This window comes from Heptranchias perlo, chromosome 33 (genome assembly GCF_035084215.1).
Source record: "Heptranchias perlo isolate sHepPer1 chromosome 33, sHepPer1.hap1, whole genome shotgun sequence".
In the NCBI taxonomy this organism is placed as follows: Eukaryota; Metazoa; Chordata; class Chondrichthyes; order Hexanchiformes; family Hexanchidae; genus Heptranchias; species Heptranchias perlo.
In genome coordinates, this window is record NC_090357.1 from 16,817,276 (window position 1) to 16,840,141 (window position 22,866).

General features: G+C 40.6%; 1 protein-coding gene across 1 annotated transcript in view; it reads left to right on the forward strand.

Annotated features, from left to right (window-relative positions):
* Nucleotides 1-872: 872 nt before the first annotated feature.
* Nucleotides 873-22,866, forward strand: part of LOC137301505 (protein Aster-B-like) — a 558,548-nt gene continuing 536,554 nt past the window's right edge. Inside the window, exon 1 of the mRNA XM_067971031.1 lies at nt 873-1,008. Within this exon, the coding sequence (XP_067827132.1) occupies nt 983-1,008 (26 nt within the window). The 5' untranslated portion in view covers nt 873-982. The remainder of the gene's footprint in view (nt 1,009-22,866) is intronic.

Below are 22,866 nucleotides of genomic sequence, written 5' to 3' on the forward strand. Positions count from 1 at the left end.
GCAGTAAGGCTACAGAACCCATTTTGAGGCAGTTAGTGCCCCATTAATGCCAGATGCAGGGCACTCAAAACTGACCCCAGGGAGTCAAGACCAAATGTAGTTGCCTCTCCCGGGAGATTACTTGGCTATGGGGAGGGAAGAAGTGTTTAGTCATAATAGTCCAGCCATCATGGTGTGGGACAGGCTCGATGGACCAACTGGTCTTTTCCTGCCAGTCAATTTTGTATGTTTATATGTTAGTCTTCAGGGGAAGCTGGGTTAGAGGGTGAGGGATAATTATATATGCCATTGTAAATTTCCGTGTTCACATTTATCATGCAAACTGCCTGTTAACTTACCACACTATCATGACACCCGGGTGCCAGTGATACAGCACCTCCATTGGCAGGAAATTGTAACAACTGCATTACAAGTTTATATGGTGACTTTCCATTATCAGCGCTGACATTGGAATTTATTACGGAAAAGGTTGAGGGAAAATGCCCGCAGACTTATGATTTTTAATTTTATGTGTGTGTGTGTTCCACTATAATTTCCTGAATTGTCGTTATGCCAGTAGATGTATATAATTGTCAGAATAGAACACGAGTTGCTAACGGTTTGTAACCTCGGCATCTTATCGTTTACCTACTTGCAGCTATCTAATGATCTGATCGTACAGCCTCCTCTTTGGATTTTGCGAACAGTGAGAATGTAGTGAGACTGGGATCTGATGACTCCAACTGAGCGGTGTCCTGTGTGCCTTGCCTCCCGACGTGTGTGTGTGTTGGGCTAGGCTATGTCGCCAGTGGGAGGCACTTGGATCACGAATCCTCCTCCTTCTCACCCTCACTCGGAGACCGCGGAGCGCTCGCCTCTGCCGTACAACCTGACCGTACTCTGGCGAGGAGAAGGCAGCTTGTCCGGTTTGTTCATATGTCCGCACATGGACTGGGCAAATGGTTACGGCGTTAATTGAAAGGCTTTTGTCCAACCAGTCGTAATGATTCACTGTTTCAACAGATCCAGGTATTGGGACTGTACAGCGTTATTCAGCTCTCTTCATTTTCTTGTATTTACACTCCGTGTATTATTTTAGGGCTCTATTTCCATGTTTTCATGAATTTTTGTAAAAATAACTAACGTGCCTCTTAAAGATGTGAAAAACGAATGAAAAGAAATACATTTGAAAGCAAAATTAATTGGATGTAATCAATTGGTTTATTTGGAATATGTTTAAATATGTTTGATATGGAAATGGATGATTACTCTCCCTTACCAGCAAGGTCTGTCAATGGCGACGTGCCACGTATTTTTGGAATTATGTACAGGACTTTGTGCCCCACGCAAGCCTTTGGTTTCCTTTGGATTCATTGATTAAAATTTGGGTCCTGAGTTCTTTCTGTCCTGACAACTACACCTCTGTAAAATCCATGTAGTGTGGAACCACTTTCCTGTGCCAAGTGTCTCCAAACCTGTGAATCCTGTTGCTGGTGTGAAATTACTTACCCTGTTTAAAAAAGACAGTCCCCCCGCAAGAGTGTTTTGCTTTACAGAATTAGAGATCAGGATCTCAAAAAGGAAGCTAATGATGGAATGTTTTCAATTTTCCTCCTAGTGCATTAATTCAACAAAAAGCAGACAGGCAATGTAAATATCACCCAGCCTGAGGATGTCTGACAAAAATCAGTTAAATCAAGATCCAGCTGTCAATGTTGTCATAGTTTAAAAATAAATAACACGTGGGCATGTATTGCACTTAAAAACATTGCTTAAAGACCTTGGGAACCATTCTGTGATTGACATTCAATGTGCAAGAACTTCTTGATGGTTATCGAGGGGTTATTTTCCATTTTATTGTGATTTGTCCATGGCTGGTTCATTGTCAGGCACATCAACTTGAAGTTTGACAGACAACCTTTTCCCTTATTCACCTCTTCCCCCCCCCCCCCAAAAGGTGGATAATGTGTGCAACATATTAAAATCAACTAGTTTAGTAATATGTGCTCATAACTAACCATGTCTTAAGTCTGTGGCTCTAAGCTCTGGAATTCCCTTCCTAAACCTGTCCGCTTCTCTACCTCTCCTCCTTTAAGTTGCTCCTTAAAACCTATCTCTTTGACCAAGCTTTTGGTCACCTGTCCTAATATCTCTTTTTATGTGGCTCAGTGTCAAGTTTTGTCTCATGTGCCTTAGGATGTTTTACTAAATTAAAGGCGCTATATAAATGCAAGTTGTTGTGGTCAAAACTTAACCAAGTCAGAGAAAAGATAAGTCAGGAATCTCACTGAGACTGTTTAGTTTAGTCTAGTTTGTACAGTTCTTTGCTCACATTAGTGTTTTGATCCTGATAATTGTAAACTTGGATTATGTGCAATACAGATAGTGGCTGCAACACCTGTTACAGTAGCAAATGTTCTAGTGCAGTGTTAGAAAAAAGATTATATTGTGGAGGATCATCACACTTAGGCATAAGCACTTGTACATGGCCTGTGATGTATCTTTAAATAAATAGCCCACATCCCTTTTGATTTTTAGTTATAGAAACAAACTTTCCAACCTTTTCAGACAGTTTTGAGTGGTTCTCCAAAAGAAACAGGTTTGAATAGTAGATTAATTGAGCATACTTGGGGATTCCTTAATGTAATGAGGTGTGGGTATTTTTGGTGGAGTTCTTGGTTTAGTATTTGATTATGTAATCACCATATATACTGTGCACCAGGAATGAATTAGACACAAATAAAGATTCTAAAAAATAATTGAATGAATGGTCAGAAGTAATGTTGATGAAAATACAACCTCAGCTCACTGCTGTGGCATTGACTGTGACTAAATGTTACTAAACTATTTTTTGTTGATTGTAAACAATTTTACAACACCAAGTTATAGTCCAACAAATTTATTTTAAATTAAATTCCACAAGCTTTCGGAGGCTTCCTCCTTCGTCGGGCGGATGGTGGAAACCATCCGCCCGACGAAGGAGGAAGCCTCCGAAAGCTTGTGGAATTTAATTTAAAATAAATTTGTTGGACTATAACTTGGTGTTGTAAAATTGTTTACAATTGTCAACCCCAGTCCATCACCGACATCTCCACATCATATTTTTTGTTGTGCTGTATTGGCAAGGCTCAGATTCATGAAGTGCCTCTTTGAGTTTTCTTTCTTCTAGCACTAGCCTTTAAAAATCTTTGCATAAATATCCAGATTATATCTGATCATTTCTATTTTTTGTTATTGGTATTGAATTTAATTATCTTTTTAAAAATGTAGTTCTTAAATGTGTTTTGGAGGCTGTCCATTAGCTTGCATCTCAGTTATAATGGCCGCTGTCTTATTAGCTTAATATTGGCTGCATTCTATTAATATTATGAATTTCAAACATTTGTTTGGCAGCTTCCCAAATTAAAAATGAATGAATCGACTCTGTCTGGTAGCAAATATTTGAATGTGACCAACATTAGCTTTAGAATTATTTTCAGAAAATTCTATGTTGCAGGCCTAACAGATATAATGAAACCAGAACGTAGGATTACAGCTTCTGAGTAGATGGAATGCTCTTTTGCAGTGTTTACTGTATTGTAACATAATACGTGTAGCCTCCAAACCAATAGTTTACGTTAAAGGTAAGCCAAAATAACTTGGTACCTGAGGCACTCATGCAATCGGCATCATTCGAGCGTTTCTTTTTTTGTAAACCCCCAGTCCCTGACTGGTATCTTTCATAGGTCCAATCAGCTTTTATCTTCCATTTTGATGGTAACTCCTTTTGCGTAACAATCAGAGTACCAAAATTGGTCAGCTGACTGACCTAGAATTACAAATTGGTTTTACCATATGGATTTCACCACAAGGTAGAATTAACCAATCAAAATGAAATATTTCTTAACTGTCTCAAACCACGATAAAGCTGTTACTCACTGAGACTGGCTTCACCAGGTTAGGATGATTATTATTTTAAATTGCCTTTTAAACATTTATCACATTACTGCATTTTCTGTCCTGTATTTGCACATATAATTCCAACCGAAAGAAATCTATATTTGCCAAATAATAATTGTGATTTAAAAAAAATTCATGTCAAAAATTAAGATTCAGAAGATAAAAAACAAAGAATAAGACAATAAATCCAAGCTTTAAAAAAAAACATCCATTTGCTCAACAAAATAAGGAACTAGGTATACGAACATATGAATTAAGAGCAGGAGCAGGCCATTTGGCCCCTCGATCCTGCTCTGCCATTTGATAAGATCATGGCTGATCTGATTGCGACCTCAACCCTACTTTCCCGTCTACCTATTATAACTTTTGACTCCCTTGTTTATCAGGAATTTATCTAACTCAGCCTTAAAAAATATTCAATGATCCTGCCTCCACCGCTCTTTGGGGAAGGGAGTTCCACAGACTCATGACCCTCTGAGAGAAAAAAATTCTCCTCATCTCCGTCTTAAATGGGAGACCCCTTTATTTTTAAACTGTGGCCCCTAGTTCTAGTCTCTCCCACAAGGGGAAACATCCTCTCAGCATCTGCCCCTTCTAATCCCCTCAGGATGTTATATGTTTCAATAAGATCACATCTCATTCTTCTAAACTCCAGTGTATACAGGCCCAACTTGTCCAACCTTTCCTCATAAGATAACCCCCTCATCCCAGGAATCATTCGAGTTCTCTGAACCGCCTCCAAAGCAATTATGTCCTTTCTTAAATAAGGAGACCAAAACTGCACACAGTATTCTAGATGTGGTCTCACCAAGGCCATCTGCAACTGTAGCAAAACTTTTATATTCCATTCCCCTTGCAATAAATGACAACATTCCCATTTGCCTTCCCAATCACTTGCTGTACCTGCATACTAACTTTTTGTGATTCATGTACTAGGATACCCAGATCCCTCTGTACCTCAGAGTTCTGCAATCTCTCTCCATTTAAATAATATACTGCTTTTCTATTGCTCCTGCCAAAATGGACAAGTTCACATTTTCCCACATTATACTCCATCTGCCAAATGTTTGTCCACTCACTTAACCCACCTATATTCCTTTGCAGACTCCCTTATGTCCTCTTCACAATTTACTTTCCTACCTACCTTTGTGTCATTAGCAAATTTAGCAACCATGCATTTGGTCCCTTCATCCAAGTCATTGATATAGATTGTAAATAGTTGAGGCCCAAGCACTGATCCCTGAGGCGCTCCACTCGTTACATCTTACCAACCTGAAAATAACCCATTTATGTCTACTCTCTTTTTCCTGTTTGCTAACCTATCCTTTATCCATGCTAATATGTTACCCCCTACACCATGAGCTTTTATTTTGTGTAGTAGCCTTTGATGTGGCACCTTGTCAAAAGCCTTCTGAAAATCCAAGAACACCACATCCACAGGATCCTCTTTTTCTACGTTGCTTGTTACTTCCTCAAAGAACTCTAATAAATTAGTCAAACATGATTTCCCTTTCACAAAGCCTGATTGCATTGAGATTTTCTAAGTGCCCTGCTATAACTTCCTTAAAAATAGATTCTAGCATTTTCCCTAATGCAGATGTTAAGCTAACTGGCCTGTAATTTCCTGCTTTCTGTCTCCCTTCTTTCTTGAATAGAGGAGTTACATTCACTATTTTCCAACCTGGTGGGACCCTTCCAGAATCTGGGGAATTTTGGAAAATTAATACCAATGCATTTACTATCTCTGCAGCCACTTTTTTTAAGACCCTAGGATGTGGTCCGTCAGAACCTGGGAACTTATCAGCTTTTAATTCTAATATTTTTTTCAAAACCCTTTCCCTGGTGATTGTAAATATTTTAAGTTCCTCCCTCCCTTTCACCACTTGACTCACAATTATTTCTAGCATGTTATTTGTATCCTCTACAGTGAAGATGGATGCAAAATATCTGTTCAATTCATCCGCCATTTCCTTATTCTGCATTATTAATTCCCCAGACTCGCTCTAGAGGACCAATGCTCACTTTACTTAATCGTTTCCTTTTTAAAAACCTGTAGAAACTCTTACTATCTGTTTTTACATTTCTAGCTAGCTTTCTTTCGTACTCTAATTTCTCCCTCCTTATTATTCTTTTAGTTATTCTTTGCTGTTTTTTATATTATGCCCAATCTTCTGACCTGCCACTAATCTTCACGGAATTGTATGCTTTTTCTTTCAATTTGATACTAGCTTTAACTTCCTTAGTTAGCCACGGATGGTATGACCTTCCCCTAGAGTATTTCTTTCTCACTGGAATGTATCTTTGCTGAGTATTATGAAATATCTCATTAAATGTCCGCCACTGCATCTCTACTGACATATCCCTTAACCTAATTTCCAAGTTCACTTTAGCCAGCTCTGTCTTCATGCCCTCATAATTGCCCTTATTTAAGTTTAAAACACTAGTCTTAGACTTTTCTCTCCCTCAAACTGAATGTGAAATTCAATCATATTGTGATCACTGCTACCTAGAGGCTCCTTTACCACGAGGTCATTAATTAATCCTGTCTCATTAGACATTACCAGATCTAGAATAGCCTGCTCTCTGGTTGGCTCTAGAATGTGCTGCTCTAAAACTGTCCCGAAAGCACTCTATGAACTCATCTTCCAGGCTACCTTTGCCAATCAAATTCTTCCAATCTACATGAAGATTAAAATCACCCATGATTATCATTGTTCCTTTCTCACAAGCCCCCATTATTTCTTCCTGTATACCCTGGCCTACAGTGTGGTTACTGTTAGCGGGTCTACAAACTACTCCCACGAGTGACTTCTTGCCTTTACTCTACCCAAACTGATTCTACATCTTGGTCTTTAGAACTAAGGTCATTTCTCTATTATATTCATGTCATCCTTAATTAACAGAGCTACCCCTCCACCTTTTCCAAGCTTCCTGTCCTTCTGAAATGTCAAGTACCCTTGAATATTCAGGTTCCAGCCTTTGTCATCTTGCAGCCATGTCTATGTAATGGCTATCAGATCGTACATATTTATTTCTATTTGAGCTGTCAATTCATCCATTTTGTTACGAATGCTGCACGCATTCAGATACAAAGCCTTTAGCACTGTCTTTTTACTATTTTTGCAACCTCTAGCCTTATCTGCTGGCGCACTCTTAAATTTGCATGCTCTGGCCCTTCCTGCCACTCTCTGGTTATCATTTCCCTTATTGCTACCTTGCCCTCTTGCCTTGTCTTCTTTCTTTATTCATCACATCTTCCCTTACTTGATCCCTCGCCCCCATTATTTAGCCTAAAGCCTTCTCTACCGCCCTAGTTACACGATTTGCCAGAACATCGGCCCCAGCATGGTTGAGATGAAGCCTGTCCCAACGGTACAGCTCCCACTTTCCCCAGTACTGGTGCCAGTGCCTCATGAATCAAAACCCATTTCTCCCACACCAATCTTTGAGCCACAGATTTAATTCTCTAATCTTATTTACCCTATGCCAATTTGCTCGTGGCTCAGGTAATAATCCAGAGATTATTACCTTTTGAGGTTCTGCTTTTTAATTTAGTCCCTAGCTGCTCATACTCCCTAAGCAGAACTTCTTCCCTCGTCCTACCTGTGCGGTTGGTACCTACGTGGACCACGACAACTGAATCCTCCCCCTCCCACTGCAAGTTCCTCCCCAGCCCAGAGCAATGCCCCGAACCTTGGCACCGGGCAGGCAACAGCCTTGTTCTCGGCTGCAGAGAACTGGGTCTATCGCCCTGACTATACTGTCCCCTACTACCACTACGTTCATACTAACTCCCCCCGCTTGAATGGCTTCCTGTACCATGGTGCCACGATCAGTTTGCTCATCCATCCTGCAGACCCCGCTTTCGTCCACACAGGCTGAAAGCACCTCAAACCTGTTGGACAATTGCAAAGGCTGAAGCTCCTCCACTTGGTAGAGTCAACTCTATGGCAGCTTTTCCACTTATTTGTTATGTGGAATGTTTACTACCGTGTAAATTCAGCATCTCTACAAATCCTTCAGTGCTACCAAATCTTCTAAGGCTGGTAGTCTGAGGCTATATTGCTTCTTACCTGACAGTAGGCTGCCCTGACGTTAATGTGACACTGAATTATGGAAAAAACCCATTCTGTATATTTTGTTGTCTGCATATTCCATCAGGCTTGCATAGTTACTGAAAATTTTCAGTTGTTCCCATGTGAGAATACAGAAGCCAAGGTGGATCATATGCAGTGTAAAGCTCTGCAAGTGTAAGAACGAACTACCAGGTGAACAGCGCTAACAGCTCTTCGGCAAAGAGTGAGGTGCGCAAGATATTTTGGGATTTCAGGCACAGGTTTCTTTTTGTGTGTTTTGCATAGAATTACATAGAATTTACAGGAACAGGCCATTCGGCCCAACAGGTCTACGCAAGTGCTCATGCACCACCCGAGCCTCCTCTCACCTTACTTCATCTCTCCCTATGAACGTATCCTTCTATTCCTTTCTCCCTCATGTACTTATCTAGCTTCCCCTTAAATGCATCTATGCTATTCGCCTCGACAACTCCATGTGGTAGCAAGTTCCACATTCTCACCACTCTGGATAAAGAAAATTCCCCTGAATTCTTTATTGGATTTATTAGTGACTATCTTATATTTATGACCCCTAGTTTTTGTCTTACTAATCATGGCTGGTTGTTTTCAATGTATCATTGTCCCACATATTATAATGCTATTAAACTCTCTACTGGTGGCTGCAAAGGGAGGGCAGAGAACTATAAATTTAGTAGGGGAAGAGGTTAAACAGCTACAGGCTTGGAAACAGGAGTGGAAAGTGCAGTAAAATAGCCTGTGACATGCCCATTTCCAAAGTACCTCCTCGGGGTTTGTTGTTACTTAACTTAATGTCCAGTAAGCTGAGATGCATAATTGTGGGTGTGTGCTGACAGGCTGACACAATTACTAGTTGTGTGTATAAAAGCCTTTTCTACTTCAGCATCAATTGTGATGAAAATACCTGCTTAATATTTTTCTGCCCTCTTTTGCACAGTGGACATGGTTAATCAAGCTAACAGATTTTTTAATAAATATTTTTAAGACAGGTGACAAATACAGTCTTGTGTTACAGGTTGGCAGGAAATATGGGCACACCTCTCCCACTTCCCCATTGCCTATTCGACCGTTAATCATTTCTGTATTTAAACTTCCTTCGGCACTGTGGTTCCAGCCACCCACCACCAACCATTATACTGTAACGTCAGAGCTTTCAGCCAGAAGTTAGATCAACATTAGGCCTTTTTGAATAGTCGATTAAAACACTGGCTTCAGTATGCCATTTATCTCCCTCATTTGGTTATAAGAACAATCTCTGGCATCTTCTCAATGTATTAAATTCAACATTTTTGTTAAACTTTTGTGGATACATTTACAAACCAAAATAGAACTTTTAAAGACAGACTTTCTACAGGAGTGTTACTGCATAGGAAATCCATCACCGGAAGTGTTAAAAAGAAGTAGTATATCCAGGCATGCCCAGTAAACTACAGTAATTAATACTAAGTTATTTTACTGCCAGCAACAAATGCATTTTTGTGCATTTTATTTTATAAATGACAAAATAATTCCAAAACACTATACATGTCCTGTTACTAATACAAGCATATATATTTCAGCAAAATAACTTTTAATCATCTGTTTATATCACTTATCCTTTTTTGCCTAGAAATATTTAGATTAGTAAATTGTAGTAGATAAAATGTTAAAATTTGAATTGAAACAAAACTTTTATTACAAGAAAAAAGTTATAATCTATAGATGAAGTAGTATGCAATACATTATATTTCAGAAGTAATTCCATGGCAGTTTGAAGTCATTAAGAAGCTGTTTTACAGAGGATTCTTGTCAATTCTTATACTGACAAAACAGTAAAAATAGTCTCTTCCCCATTTAAAAGTTTTCTCTTTTTTAGCTGCTCCTGCATCATCCCCTAGCCAAAAAGTAATCTGCTACAGGACCTTTGCCAGTGTTATTTTGTAACTGACTGCTAGGAGCTCACATGAGCAGCTTGAGTGAGTCATTCACTATTTTTTCCTCCTTCACTGTGAGGAAGTGCCTGGCATCTGCTTGATGTTTTACCTAATTGAGACTGGGAACTCACTGTATGGAGAATCGCAGATGTACATCTCTCATTCTGTGACACTGTGCATTGATAAAAGTTTGTGGGAAACAGCTTAATTAACTAACAGAAATGGAGTGCATGTGAATAAAATTCAGATTGCCATTCCTCCATCCTAGTCACTTCAGCATTTATTTAGGAGAACAGCAATAATATGATCGTGTATCTATTTTTAGAGATCCTCTGCACATTTGGAATGAGATGCAGCACTTTCATTATATTATGCCTACCTGCAACCACATTATGCCATTACTACCCTTTTAATATAATTTTAAAAGTCTTTTATTTTACAACTGGTCTACATTTGGTGTGTTACGGTACATTGCAAATTGCTCAATCCATTACATTGCTGAAAAGCATCAAGTATAGTACAGATTGGTAAGTGGTATATAGTTATGCATGGCTTGTGGATGAGCATGGCAGCTTGTGTTTGGGTTTGGGGGAGGTTTTGAAAAGAAATTATTACATGGATTGCTTAGCTTTTCCTGTCGTGACCCAATGGTTTTCTTCTGGTTGGGTGGGTTGCCAAGTGCCTTTTTGCTTTCTGTGTGTTGCACCTATATGGGAATGTTGTTAATGTGATTGTATGTTGTTGTATTAGGTCAAGATTAGAGAACAAATCCTGAAAAATTCTTTTGGTTCAGTCTGAGTGCACAAGTTTTTTTTTCTAACTGAGCCATCTTCCACTGCAACTTGAGCCACATTGTTTGAGTGGTTGAGGTTCTACAGTTGGGAGAAACCACAGATGTTTGGCTAGGTTAGGATCTATTATGGTTACTATGAGAATTCCCAGTCGGTAGTCTGCTGGGTCCACTTCAGTAGTGAGCTGGGTTTCTTTATTCTAATTTTCTGACCGGATCTTAGGTTACATCCTGAAGATGTTTAGAATTATACTTTCCTCATCACACCTCTCCAACACTCCCCTAGGATTTAAGGGTTTTACTTGCACTTGCTGCCTTAGAGAGTGCTATTTAGACTGGTTTATCTCAATCTGCTTCTCTTTTAGTTTGTTGTAGGTGTAGAGTGTTTATGTTGCTTTATACATAAATCCAACTTGTCACCAGATAAAGTAATTTCATGGCCTATTTTCTACACTCATTGTGTTTTATTTTATAGACACAGTAATAAATATTTCATAGCCTCATTTAAAAAAAACTAGTTTTGTCCTATTTTTGTTGGGGGTGACCCAGTTGGGTTGATGTGACAGGAATATTTGATTTGTAGGTAGTAGGTGTTCTGGATTTGGTTCTCAGCCTTGAGGATCTCACTGGGTTTTCTGTCTGTGAAATTTCAGAATCTCTGTCATGCCACATTTAAAGATTCCTGCTATGCAGCTAGTGGAATAACTGGGTTACAGCATGTGTGTGTTGCCAGTAATAGTGGAACGTGGAAGTGGCAGCCTGCATCTCTCTGGATTCATAGGGTGGACTGGGCTATGGGGTATGACTGAACGGAGGGTAGTATTTTGCAATTAAATTTAGGATAGGTATCAATGGACACAGGTTATCAGATGTCCTTTGTTGTTTGCCCATGGCATCATGGGTATTAGTCCATGCTGCGTATGCTGAGGATTTCAGGCTATTTTATATAAAAATCTATTCAACATAAATGGATACCTGGAGTTATACCAGTGGGAACTTTGATTTCATAGTACATTTCCAGAGAATAAAGATGACAGTGTCATAACTTGTATCTGCTCCCTGTGTAAATGTATTTTTGAATATAATATCTGATTTGTAGCAGCTTATTGGAGTTGCTTTGGGAACAAAGATAATATGTTAGGTTTTTACGCCATGAAAACAAGAAAAAAGAATGTATAACAAAGAAAGATTTAATTTTAAAGTGGCACAGTCTTCATGACAATGTGTTAAGCAACCCCTTTATTGTTTGGGGAGGGAGGAGCCAAAAATTTGCCATTCTGGGAACGGTGATATGCGTAAGAGAAGTGTTGGTGCTTTTCAGTGTAATTAGCATAATTCTGGCTTCTGTTCAGAAACAAAAGAATAACAGCTTCGCCAAACATTTTCTCATGAAGATACTGCTCCTTTAAAGTATTGAAATTAGTTGATTAAGTGGAAGCTATTCATTTCTTTCAACTGAACACATTGTTATGAGATGACGACAAGGTTTGAAAATGAGAAAATTTAAAGCAAAATTAAATGCCTTCCCACATAGGTGCCACCTACATCAGTGAATGCTGGGTTTATGGATGCTTTTTGAATGGCAGCTTCATAGATTTCTGTTGGAGGTGGAGGCAGAGGAGTATAAACTTAAAATAAGGGCTAGATAATGATAAATAGGGTTGATGGAGACTACCTGCAGTACAGTACTACAGGCTATCTTTGAGAGTAGTGTGCTAGCCTCCAGTATCTCTGTTTGCTCATTTACAGATATCTGATGCTGGATTGTGGCAGTTTGCTGAACTTAGGCACCTATTATTTCTTCTAAAAATAGGATGTCAGCAACTGAAATGTTTAGAAATGAGAAGAATATGCATTATGATCTCAGAAATAAGACAGAAATTGCTATCCTACATTTAATAATAGCTGTTCACCTCATGTTAAAGAGAGCTTCATAATTAAAATAAGCTTCAGAATGTAATATACTATAATGGCGATTATCATAAAATGATTATTATAATTTCTCTTGGGGCATGTAAATCTATTTTATAAAACCCATGTCCTGCATTATGAATGTAAGAAGTACATTCAAAATACATTGGAGTTCATGGGGTAGAAATTAGGCCTTGCTATGACCGTTTTACAGGTGGAAGCAGTTAGTATTGATTCATTCAAATGCAAATGAGAGATTACTTTCAGAAAATAATATTTAGGGATACAGTGTGTGAGTAATTTGAGATGTGACATGTGGTAAGTGTAGCGTGCTTGGAAGGAACAGGTGACTTGGGACCTACATTTCCAAAAGCTCTCCACCACTGGCGTTTTCTTGATGCCATGCCTGGGTCTGTTGTAGACCAATTGTTAGAGATTAATTGCTATAATTAGTCAACAACTCCATTATTGTTGTATCATGCAACTTTCAGGCTGGTAGAAGGCGAATGAGATGTTCCTTGGTCTTTTTGCGTCTAGCAGTTCCAATGTTGCTATGTTCTTGGTTGGGGCGCATACTGCCTGAGCAATGCTGAGTCTAGACTAAAAACAAAGTATTTTGAAGATTTTTCATCTAAGAATTTGTACAACAGCAACAGTTAAAGATAACTTTTCTACAATACTGAGTTCTTTGCTGACACTATTATTGATGACCAGTCCCTGAACTACAGTCTTAAGCCAGTAGTGCAATGGATCTGTTGTATTTTTTAAAATAATTATGCAGTGACACATTTATATAGTCAATTAGGGATGAATAAATAGGTTAGTTAAAATGGTGAAGAGTATCCTACATATAAATATATATATATATATATATATATAGATATAATGTGTTTTGATGAGACTAAATACACAATTTTTTGAAATCATAAATAGCTATTGCTAATATATTGAATGAGGGAGAATGAATTATAAGCACTTTGTGGTTTCAAAGAATCTTTGCAATATACTGCAAGAATTGGCAAGTATCTTAGAGCACTGTTCTATCAGTTTGAAGCCAGCCAGGGTGCAGGGAACTGTTATAGGCCCAGACTTATTTGACACTTCGGTACTGAGGGAATGCTGCATTGTTGGAGGTGCTCACTTTTCGATTAAACCTTGAACTGAGACCCTGTCTGCATGTTTAGGTGGATGTAAAAGATCTCAACACACTATTTGAAGAGGAGCAGTGGCGTCCTCATCAACATTTATCCCTCAACGAACTCCATCAAAAACAGATTAACTAGCTATTTATTTCATTGCTGTTGTGGGATCTGCTTGTGCATACATTGGTCCAGTTGATGGTTAAAAAAAATCTAAGGCAGCACATGACAAAAGCACAGCCTGTTTTCATGAAGAAGGAAACTATTCTGCACCATCGCTCTAATTAATTGAACTTCATTGAGCAGTTAGCTGCCCCAAAGCAGTCCAATGTTTTCAGGTATTATAGTGTTTACAATTACTTGTTTAAGGTTGCATAGAATATTGGTGTGCTTCATGGTGTAGGACATTGATTTTTCCTTATCCTCATAGATTGAGTTCCCAATTATGGCAATGCTATTAAGGATAGGACTTGATTGGAGGCTATGCATTTTTCTACAAAAAGGGTGAGTCGAACTGGCCTCCTCTTGTCTATTTATCCACCACTGATAGGCTTAAGTATCATTGGAAGAGAGGAGGATGCATGATTGCCCACCCACTCAGGAATTGCAATAGTACTTGAGAGGAGGAGAAAATACATTTTAAAACAGAAAGTGCATCTATAAATTTAAATTTCAGTACAAGAATGAAATACATATGGGATTAAGAAAGAAGTAATGTAGCTTGAAACAGCCAATGAAAGCTTAATTTCTGAAATTACACATAACTTCAAGATGTACATCTAAATTTTGAATGTTTATGCCTTTGAATTTTGTACCTGTGTTGTATTATTTATGATCAGGTTTGGAGACACAGGCAGATGCATGGTGGTTTGAAACATCTATAGGATCAAAAATGTATTTAAATAATAACGTGAATCTCTTGACTTTGTTCAGAGGTGCTGTATTTATCTGTGCTATATCCGCATCTCCTGCACTTGAGAGCTGTTCTTTCAGAACCAGCTGAAGTAAAAAAAAATGGTGCATTCAATTTGCTCACCAGCCGTTTTCTCTCAAATTTACTGAGTATGATTTAGCACACTAAACACTTGTAGAAAGATACTTTGAAAAACATTCAAGAACAATAGTTCCATGTCAATGGTGATACACTTTTAGTAATGAGTAAATAATGTTCAATGTTGTTAAATTGTTTGACTTTATTCTTGTGCAAATTACGTGTGTGAACTGGCATTGTCTGAAACACAGTACATTATAAATAACCTTGCTTGAATGAGTTATTCTGAATGACCAGTGACATACCATTTTTGTGATTCATCATCTATTTTTGTTTCATTTAAGGGGCTGACAGTAATAAATTTAACTCTAATCACTAATAATTGTGTTAACTGCGTGATATTCCAACATAAATTGAGAATATCATTCTCTCCATGTATTTTAAGAATTGCTATCTTTTCCCCTTATTAATTCTTGAAAGTGACTCCCCAACAGCATCATCCCCGAATAAAGAAGTGATGTGCCTCCAGGCCTGTACCACACTATAACTAGTCACTAGGGCACGCACAAAAGCAGTCCAAAGTGATTTGTCTACCCATATAAAATATTCCCTTCCCTGTGGTGCCTCTATTTGCCATTTTACTAGACAGCTTGGCCAAGTTCAAAACCGTATTCTCCCACTCCATGGTCTAGGGTGTTGCATATGGTCCAATTGTAGTGCTAGTATATTCACTCTTGTTAGCTTTCTTTTGTTGTAATTTTGCAAATGTGTAAGCTTGAATATGCTTTATAGATAATTGCTTAAAACATTTTGAACCTTGCTAAAATACCACCAAGAATTCTGAATTAATTTCACCCAATATTTAGCTATTTAACATCCTAGGCTGTTGAAAATTGAATTCTTCTCGTGCTTGTTCAATCCCATTCCACCTGTGAATTGACTGAGGTTGAGACAAAAGCAGCGTTTATCTATTTTAGGATGCATTTATATAATATGCAGAACCCAGAGAGATGAATTACTGCTATTTACAGTAAGTACTCCATGATCGTTTCTCTCAGTTTCTTTATTATATCAGTGACAAACACATATTTTGCATTGTTTTCATCAGCGGAAGCTACTTAATAAATTAATAGGATGAATGCAAGCCACCATTTAAAACAGAACACTTTGAATAGTAAATGTGTTCACTGACATTACTGGATGAGATATTTAAATTCAGATGCATAATTTCTTTTAAAACATTTCTCTGACCACCAATCTTGATATTTTTGCCACTTGAGGTTTTTGAATTTCAACAATGCAGATTTTTTTCAAGCACACGTATGTTCCTGAGAAAGACTTAAATATTAGCTGAGACACCAGGAAACTAACTATTGAGATAATTATTCTTAGCAACGTAATAAAGAACAATGTTTTCCTCAATCAATTAATAAATGCAGGTATTGACTTAAATACCCCCTCCCATTAATCCATCTGTGATTCGTCACAGAATATGGAGCATAAGAAACAGAAATGTTATATTGGTGCAGTGGAAGATTATTTATTTCTCTCTTTAGATGCTGATAATGAGGTGTGTCAACAGAGCAATGTGGCTAATCTCTAGCTCTACTTAGCACCTTACTAGTGCTCTACATTGCCAACAGCAGGAGTACTTAATGCTGCCTCTAGATTCAAATTTTAAAAAATATTCCATGCCCTAGCAATACTAGGTACAATAAATTCAGATTTTCCCCTTTTCAAACCAGCAGAATGAGAAATAATGAATTGAATTAACTCCCTATTCAGTATGAATAACCTGTTTTTAAAAGTGGACTGTACACATAAAAATGTATAGATTCTTGGTGCAGGAGGCAGAAAATGGCCTTTCAACTCTGTGACTTCGGGTCAAATCTAACTCAGTCTGATGTGATGATAGCCTGGGCTGTAAAGGTGCACCATAAAGTAAGTCTGGGCAGTCTCAATCCAGTTCCATGGGCTTTCAGAACAAAACTGGCACTAATTGGCAACTATGAATTAAAAATCTGACTCAGGAAGGATGGTTGGTTTTGAAGATAGAAAAATATCACAATGATGCAGCACGGAGTGCTTTTCTGAGATTGAAGTTGGAACATGTTGAGCAGGGTAGAGGTAAATTCAATCTCCATCTAACCATGCTTTGAATGTCCTGAGAGTATTTGATGCTGAAATCTATTTTCCAGCACTGATGCGCCTCAGCTTGATGACTGCAAAAAATGTGACGAGGCTAACCAATAACTCAGATTGAATGCAAGGCCATTTTCAGGATAAATTGCATTTTGTACTGCTAAACAATTGTAATCAAATAAATTGACAACATTTAATCTTTGAGTACCAAAGGAAAGCACACATCAAAATAGTACACATTTTATTTTGTATGTTACAGCTCCTGAGGGCCCTTTACAGCATTGAGCAGTATTTGTGTTCTATGTACTGAGGAAACTGAATGAAACTGCCCTGGAGTTAGAATACTGGGCAGCATAGTGGGTTGGCACATGCTCCTTTCACCTCTGGGACTTACCCAGACTGATGCAGTGAATCCTTTTGCTGACTGAAAGGACTATACACAAAATGAGTTTGGGCAATTTCAATCCAGTTCCTGTTGTTCCTACAGTACAAGACGGCCTACCACTGAACAATATTGTTAGTAAATTTGCAGTCTTACTCGGAGGCTATAAGGATGATTAGAAAAAGTCACATTGTCTACTATGTGGTGCCGTTCTAAGGTTGTGTTGATATACTTTCCAGTAAAAAAAATTCTTTGTGTGCATTGTGTAATGAAATTGTAAAGCACTTTATAAAGAACATGTTTATTATTTCACTACGCATAGTGTACAGAGGAATTCTTCGGTAGAGAGTAGAGGAAGCATCTGACCGGGCTTGTTTGACGCTCACACTTGGTGCTAAAAGCAGAAAAGAGTTGCCCAGCGTTAATGTTCCTTAAATAAAGACAGAAAATGTTGGAAACATTTGCAGATCAAGCAGCATCCGTGGAGGGAGTTAACATTTCAGGTCGATGACCTTTCATCAGAACTGGAAGATGAAAATAATCAAAAAGGCTAATGGAATGTTGGCCATTATAACTAGAGGACTAGCCTACAAGGGGATTGAAGTTATGCTACAGCTTTACAAAACTCTGGTTAGACCACACCCTGGAGTACTGTGTTCAGTTCTGGGCACCGCACCTTAGGAAGGATATATTGACCTTGGAGGGAGTGCAATGTAGATTTACTAGAATGATTCCTGGATGCCAAAGGTTAATTTATGAGGAGAGATTACACAAACTAGGGTTGTATTCCCTGGAATTTAGAAGATTAAGGGGTGAGATGATCGAAGTTTTCAAGATATTAAGGGGAACTGATAGGGTAGATAGAAACTATTTCCGTTGGTTGGGAAGTCTAGGACTCGGGGACGTAGCCTAAAAATTAAAGCCAGGACTTTCAGGAGTGAAGTTAGGAAACACTTCTACATGCAAAGGGTGGTAGAAGTTTGGAACTCTCTTCTGCAAACGGCAGTTGATGCTAGCTTAATGATTAATTTTAAATCTGAGATTGATAGATTTTTGTTAACTAAAGGTATTAAGGGATTTGGGGCTAAGGCGGATATATGGAGTTAGGTCACAGATCAGTCATGATCTCATTGAATGGTGGAACAGGCTTAAGGGGCTAAATGGCCTACTCCTGTTCCTATGTTAGAGATGAACAACTTTCAACAAATACAGAGCCAGGGAAAAGGCTGGGGGTGGGGTGGGGGGAGGGCAGGAAAAGAAAAGAACAAAAGGGAGAGGTCTGTAATAGAGCAGAGGGCAGGAGTGATTAAATGACAAAAGTGATGGTGCAAGGCAAAATGAGGCAATAGTGAGTCAAAATATAGAAACAAAGGATGGGGCCAGAGGACTTTAATATTTCTCACCTGGATAAGCCAAAAATTCAACAAAAATATAAATTTTGAAACTGCCCTGGAGTTTTTTCCCCCAATTATTTAGTCTCCATGCAGTACCCCATTACTATGCAGCCATAGATGCTGTGTGTTGATGATATTCTCTTAATGCCATTTTCCTGCAAGTAATAGTCATTCATTTTTGAAAGAATTCACTTGATAATTCTAATCTCCTCCTTCAAATGGGCTTTCACACTAGCTGGTGACCCTAACATCCAAAAAAGATAGAAAGCTATTGGGCTGCCTAGCGCCTGTTTGGTAGGTGCTACGCGGCCTCCTAAGGACCCAAAATGGCATCCGGAATGCGCTGGCACGTGCACTGGATGCCATCTTGGTAAAGGTGTTTGTGCATGCACAGATAACAAATGCCGGCACCATGTAAAGTAGGGAGAATATGCAGTAGATCAGTGTGCAATGCTGATTTAAAGGGACGGGTGGGATTTTGGAACTCAACGCTCTAGCCAACGTACTATCTTAACCACGCATAGCTGAACAGGTCATAGACAGCCTGGAGGACCCCCCACCAACGCTATTTAAAGGGATCATTCAGGTTAGTTGCTGGATTATTGCTTCTGGCTGCTGGTACAATTGTTCGTGTTTGTTGAAGCTTCCTATACTTGGAGAAAGTTGCAATATTACAGAGAGTATGGTCTGGCAGCTCCTGCATTACTGTTGGTAGCATGCAAAACGGTGCGTTGAACGAGCATTGGCTGAAGACTGGCTTCTGTGATGGTGGGGATTTCGGGAGGAGGCCGAGATGGATCATCCACTCGGCACTTCTGGCTGAAGATGGTTGCAAATGCTTCAGCCTTGTCTTTTGCACTCACGTGCTGGACTCCGCCATCATTGAGGATGGGGATGTTTGCAGAGCCTCCTCCTCCCGTTAGTTGTTTAATTGTCCACCACCATTCATGACTGGATGTGGCAGGACTGCAGAGCTTTGATCTGATCCGTTGGTTGTGGAATCGCTTAGCTCTGTCTATAGCATGTTGCTTCCACTGTTTAGCATGCATGTAGTCCTGAGTTGTAGCTTCACCAGGTTGGCACCTCATTTTTAAGTACGCCTGGTGCTGTTCCTGGCATGCTCTTCTACACTCCTCATTGAACCAGGGTTGATCCCATGGCTTGTTGGTAATGGTAGAGTGAGGAATATGCTGGGTCATGAGGTTACAGATTGTGCTGAAATACAATTCTGCTGCTGCTGATGGCACACAGCGCCTCATGGATGCCCAGTTTTGAGCTGTTAGATCTGTTCTGAATCTATCCCATTTAGAACGGTGGTAGTGCCACACAACACGTTGGATGGTGTCCTCAGTGCGAAGATGGGACTTCGTCTCCACGAGGACTGTGCGGTGGTCACTCCTACCAATACTGTCATGGACAGATGCATTTGTGACAGGTAGATTAGTGAGGACGAGGTCAAGTACGTTTTTCCCTCGTGTTGGTTCGCTCACCACCTGTCGCAGGCCCAGTCTGGCAGCTATGTCCTTCAGGACTCGGCCAGCTCGGTCAGTAGTGGTGCTACCGAGCCACTCTTGGTGATGGACATTGAAGTCCCCCACCCAGAGTACATCATGCAGGTCAATGCCCACTACCCTGGCAGCCTTCATTGTGCGGCAGTCCAATGTGCCACCTATCTTTCAACCAGCATAGCAAGTCAAAGGCTGGCTACTGGGCGACAAGGGCTATCCTCTCGTGAGGTGCTTCATGACTCCAGGAATGCACGCTTACAGGCCTACAATGAGAGCAATGTGGCCAGAAGAAATGTCATCGAGGACACCATAGGTGTCCTAAAGCAATGCTTCGGCTGCTTGGACCGTTCTGGAGGAGCCCTGCAGTACTCAGCTGAGTGGGAATCAAGATTCGTCGTTGCATGCTGCACGACCTCGCCTTTATGAGAGGACAGCCCTTACCACCGCCTGTCCAGCAAGACCCAGAGGCGGAGGCAGAGGAACAGACTGAGGGGACTGAGGAGGAAGAGGCAAGGAGCCAACAAGGTGCACAGGCCCTGTCTGTTAGGGCTCTATGTGCTCTCTTTATTCATGAGCGACATCAGTAACCTCAACGACACCTCCCAAGTCACCAATAGTCCTACACTCCTCACCTTTCCTCACCCACATGACCATCAAATTGTCCTCCTTATGATTCACACATTGCTTCCTCCCATAGCTCATCGCATAAATAAAAACCACCACCAACTGTGACATCAAATACAAATTTATAAACCAACACATGAAATCATGCATTCAACATTACACTATTCACCCTTGGGCATTCCCTTAGTGCCTGTCGTTTGTGTGCCTTTTCCTTTCCTAGTGCTCCTATGAGGTGCATCCCCAGTGGCTGAAGCATGGGTGGTGGAAGGCTGCTGACCTTCAATTGAGGAGCGTGCAGATGGCCGTGGAGGATGACCTCGAGCAGCTCTGGGCCGGGAGGGCTCGGCTTCAGACTGCACCATCTCGGCTTGGGCTGTAACAGTTTGGCCTGGCTGGCTGACAGGCAACATCAAGGGCACTGGCGGAGTGGCAGGGGTGGGAGCAGGAATGCCGTCATCCTGAGAGAGGACAGCTGGTTCAACTGCTATGGCGTCACTGGACTCGCACAGGACGGCATCTCAGCAATTCTGGTGATCTGCTGGCAAACAGATTGCTGGAGTGCTGTGACATGCTGGAAGCCCCGTTCTGCAGTGGTATTCAGAGCCACGATAGCAGCAGACTGAGCTGCCATAGTATCAGTCTGAGCTCCAAATGAAGCTTGCAGACCTTTGATGGCATCTGTTTGTACTGCAATGGAAGCTGAGACATCGGTTATCAGACACTGCATCATGGTGGATTTCACTGGTGCCGATGGAGGTGACCACCCGTCCCATGTGGGAAAGGATGGGCTCCAAGCTCTTTGCAAAGCCCTGTGCAAAGCCCTGTGCAATGACAAAGAGAGACGGGTTGAGTTGTGGAGTGGGGAGAGGAGAAAGTAAGACGTGCGTGCTAATACCATCTGCAGCATGTGAGTTAGAAAAGATTGTGAGATGAGAGAGATGTGGGAAATGAGAAGGAGGATTAGGTATGCAGAGATCCTGATCGACGATACCTCCAGCGCCGCCAATGGCCACGGCCGCAGTGACAGCCCGCCCAATGATCCCCAGCACTGTCTCCTCCGTGGGGGTGAGGACGTGTAGGCGTGCCTGTCCTCGTCCGTTCTTTCCTGCTGCCGGCTGTTATGTGCCACCTTCTCCTGCAAGACAGAGGGAAGTGTGTCAGTGAGTGTCCTGCAAGATGTTTGGGTGATGTGCCTGTCATGGTTGAATAGCTGCCAGTGTGTGTGACCTGTGAGTTGTGGGTGTGTGGATTGCCAGAGTGGTACTATATGAGGGTGAAATGCAGCATCCGAAGTACAGCATTGCGTACGGATGGGAAGCGTTTGTTGGTGGGTGGATGGTGGGGGGGGGTGTCGTGCGTGGCGCTGTGGTGCAGTTGGTAGGATGTGCCACTTGACACTTGAATTCATTCGCCTTGACCAGTCATGTCAAATCATTGAACTTTTTCCTGTACTGCATCCACGTGCGTGGTGCAATGCTCCTGGCATTCACTTCCAGCGCCACTTCCTCCCACTGCCTCTGCAGCTGGTGTCTGGAGGGTTTCCTGCCACCCTGCAGATACAGGATGGCCCTCCATGCGTCCACCACCTCCACCAAGGCCTCCAATGCATCATCGGAAAACCTCGGTGCACGCTCTCTTGCAGGTCCAGCCGTTACATTTGTCTTCCACCATCGATTCCTTTCGGAGGTGCAGGCTGCCTTTAAGTAGTACTGGACACGCCCCATATCGGGCCCCCTGCTGGTGTCTGCAGCCACTTATCAGCGCAGGTAGCACTGGCTGCATGCAGAAATCATGGAGATGAATCTCATGTGCTGCCTGCATCTCAATGACCAGGTGCAGGTTAATCGCGCACCATGACCCCCGCGCCCGGATTCGGGGGTTATCCAATTTAACCCCCATTGTCTTTTTACTTTAGAAAAGAACAGAAACTTAGTTCCCAGAAATGAAGTGACTGATTAAACTTGTGCCATATACAGTTCGACCCTACTATCCTTTTAGTCTAATGTGAAGATTATTTTTATTTTAATGCAGAATGTATGCAGTATAATTTTTCCACTGTT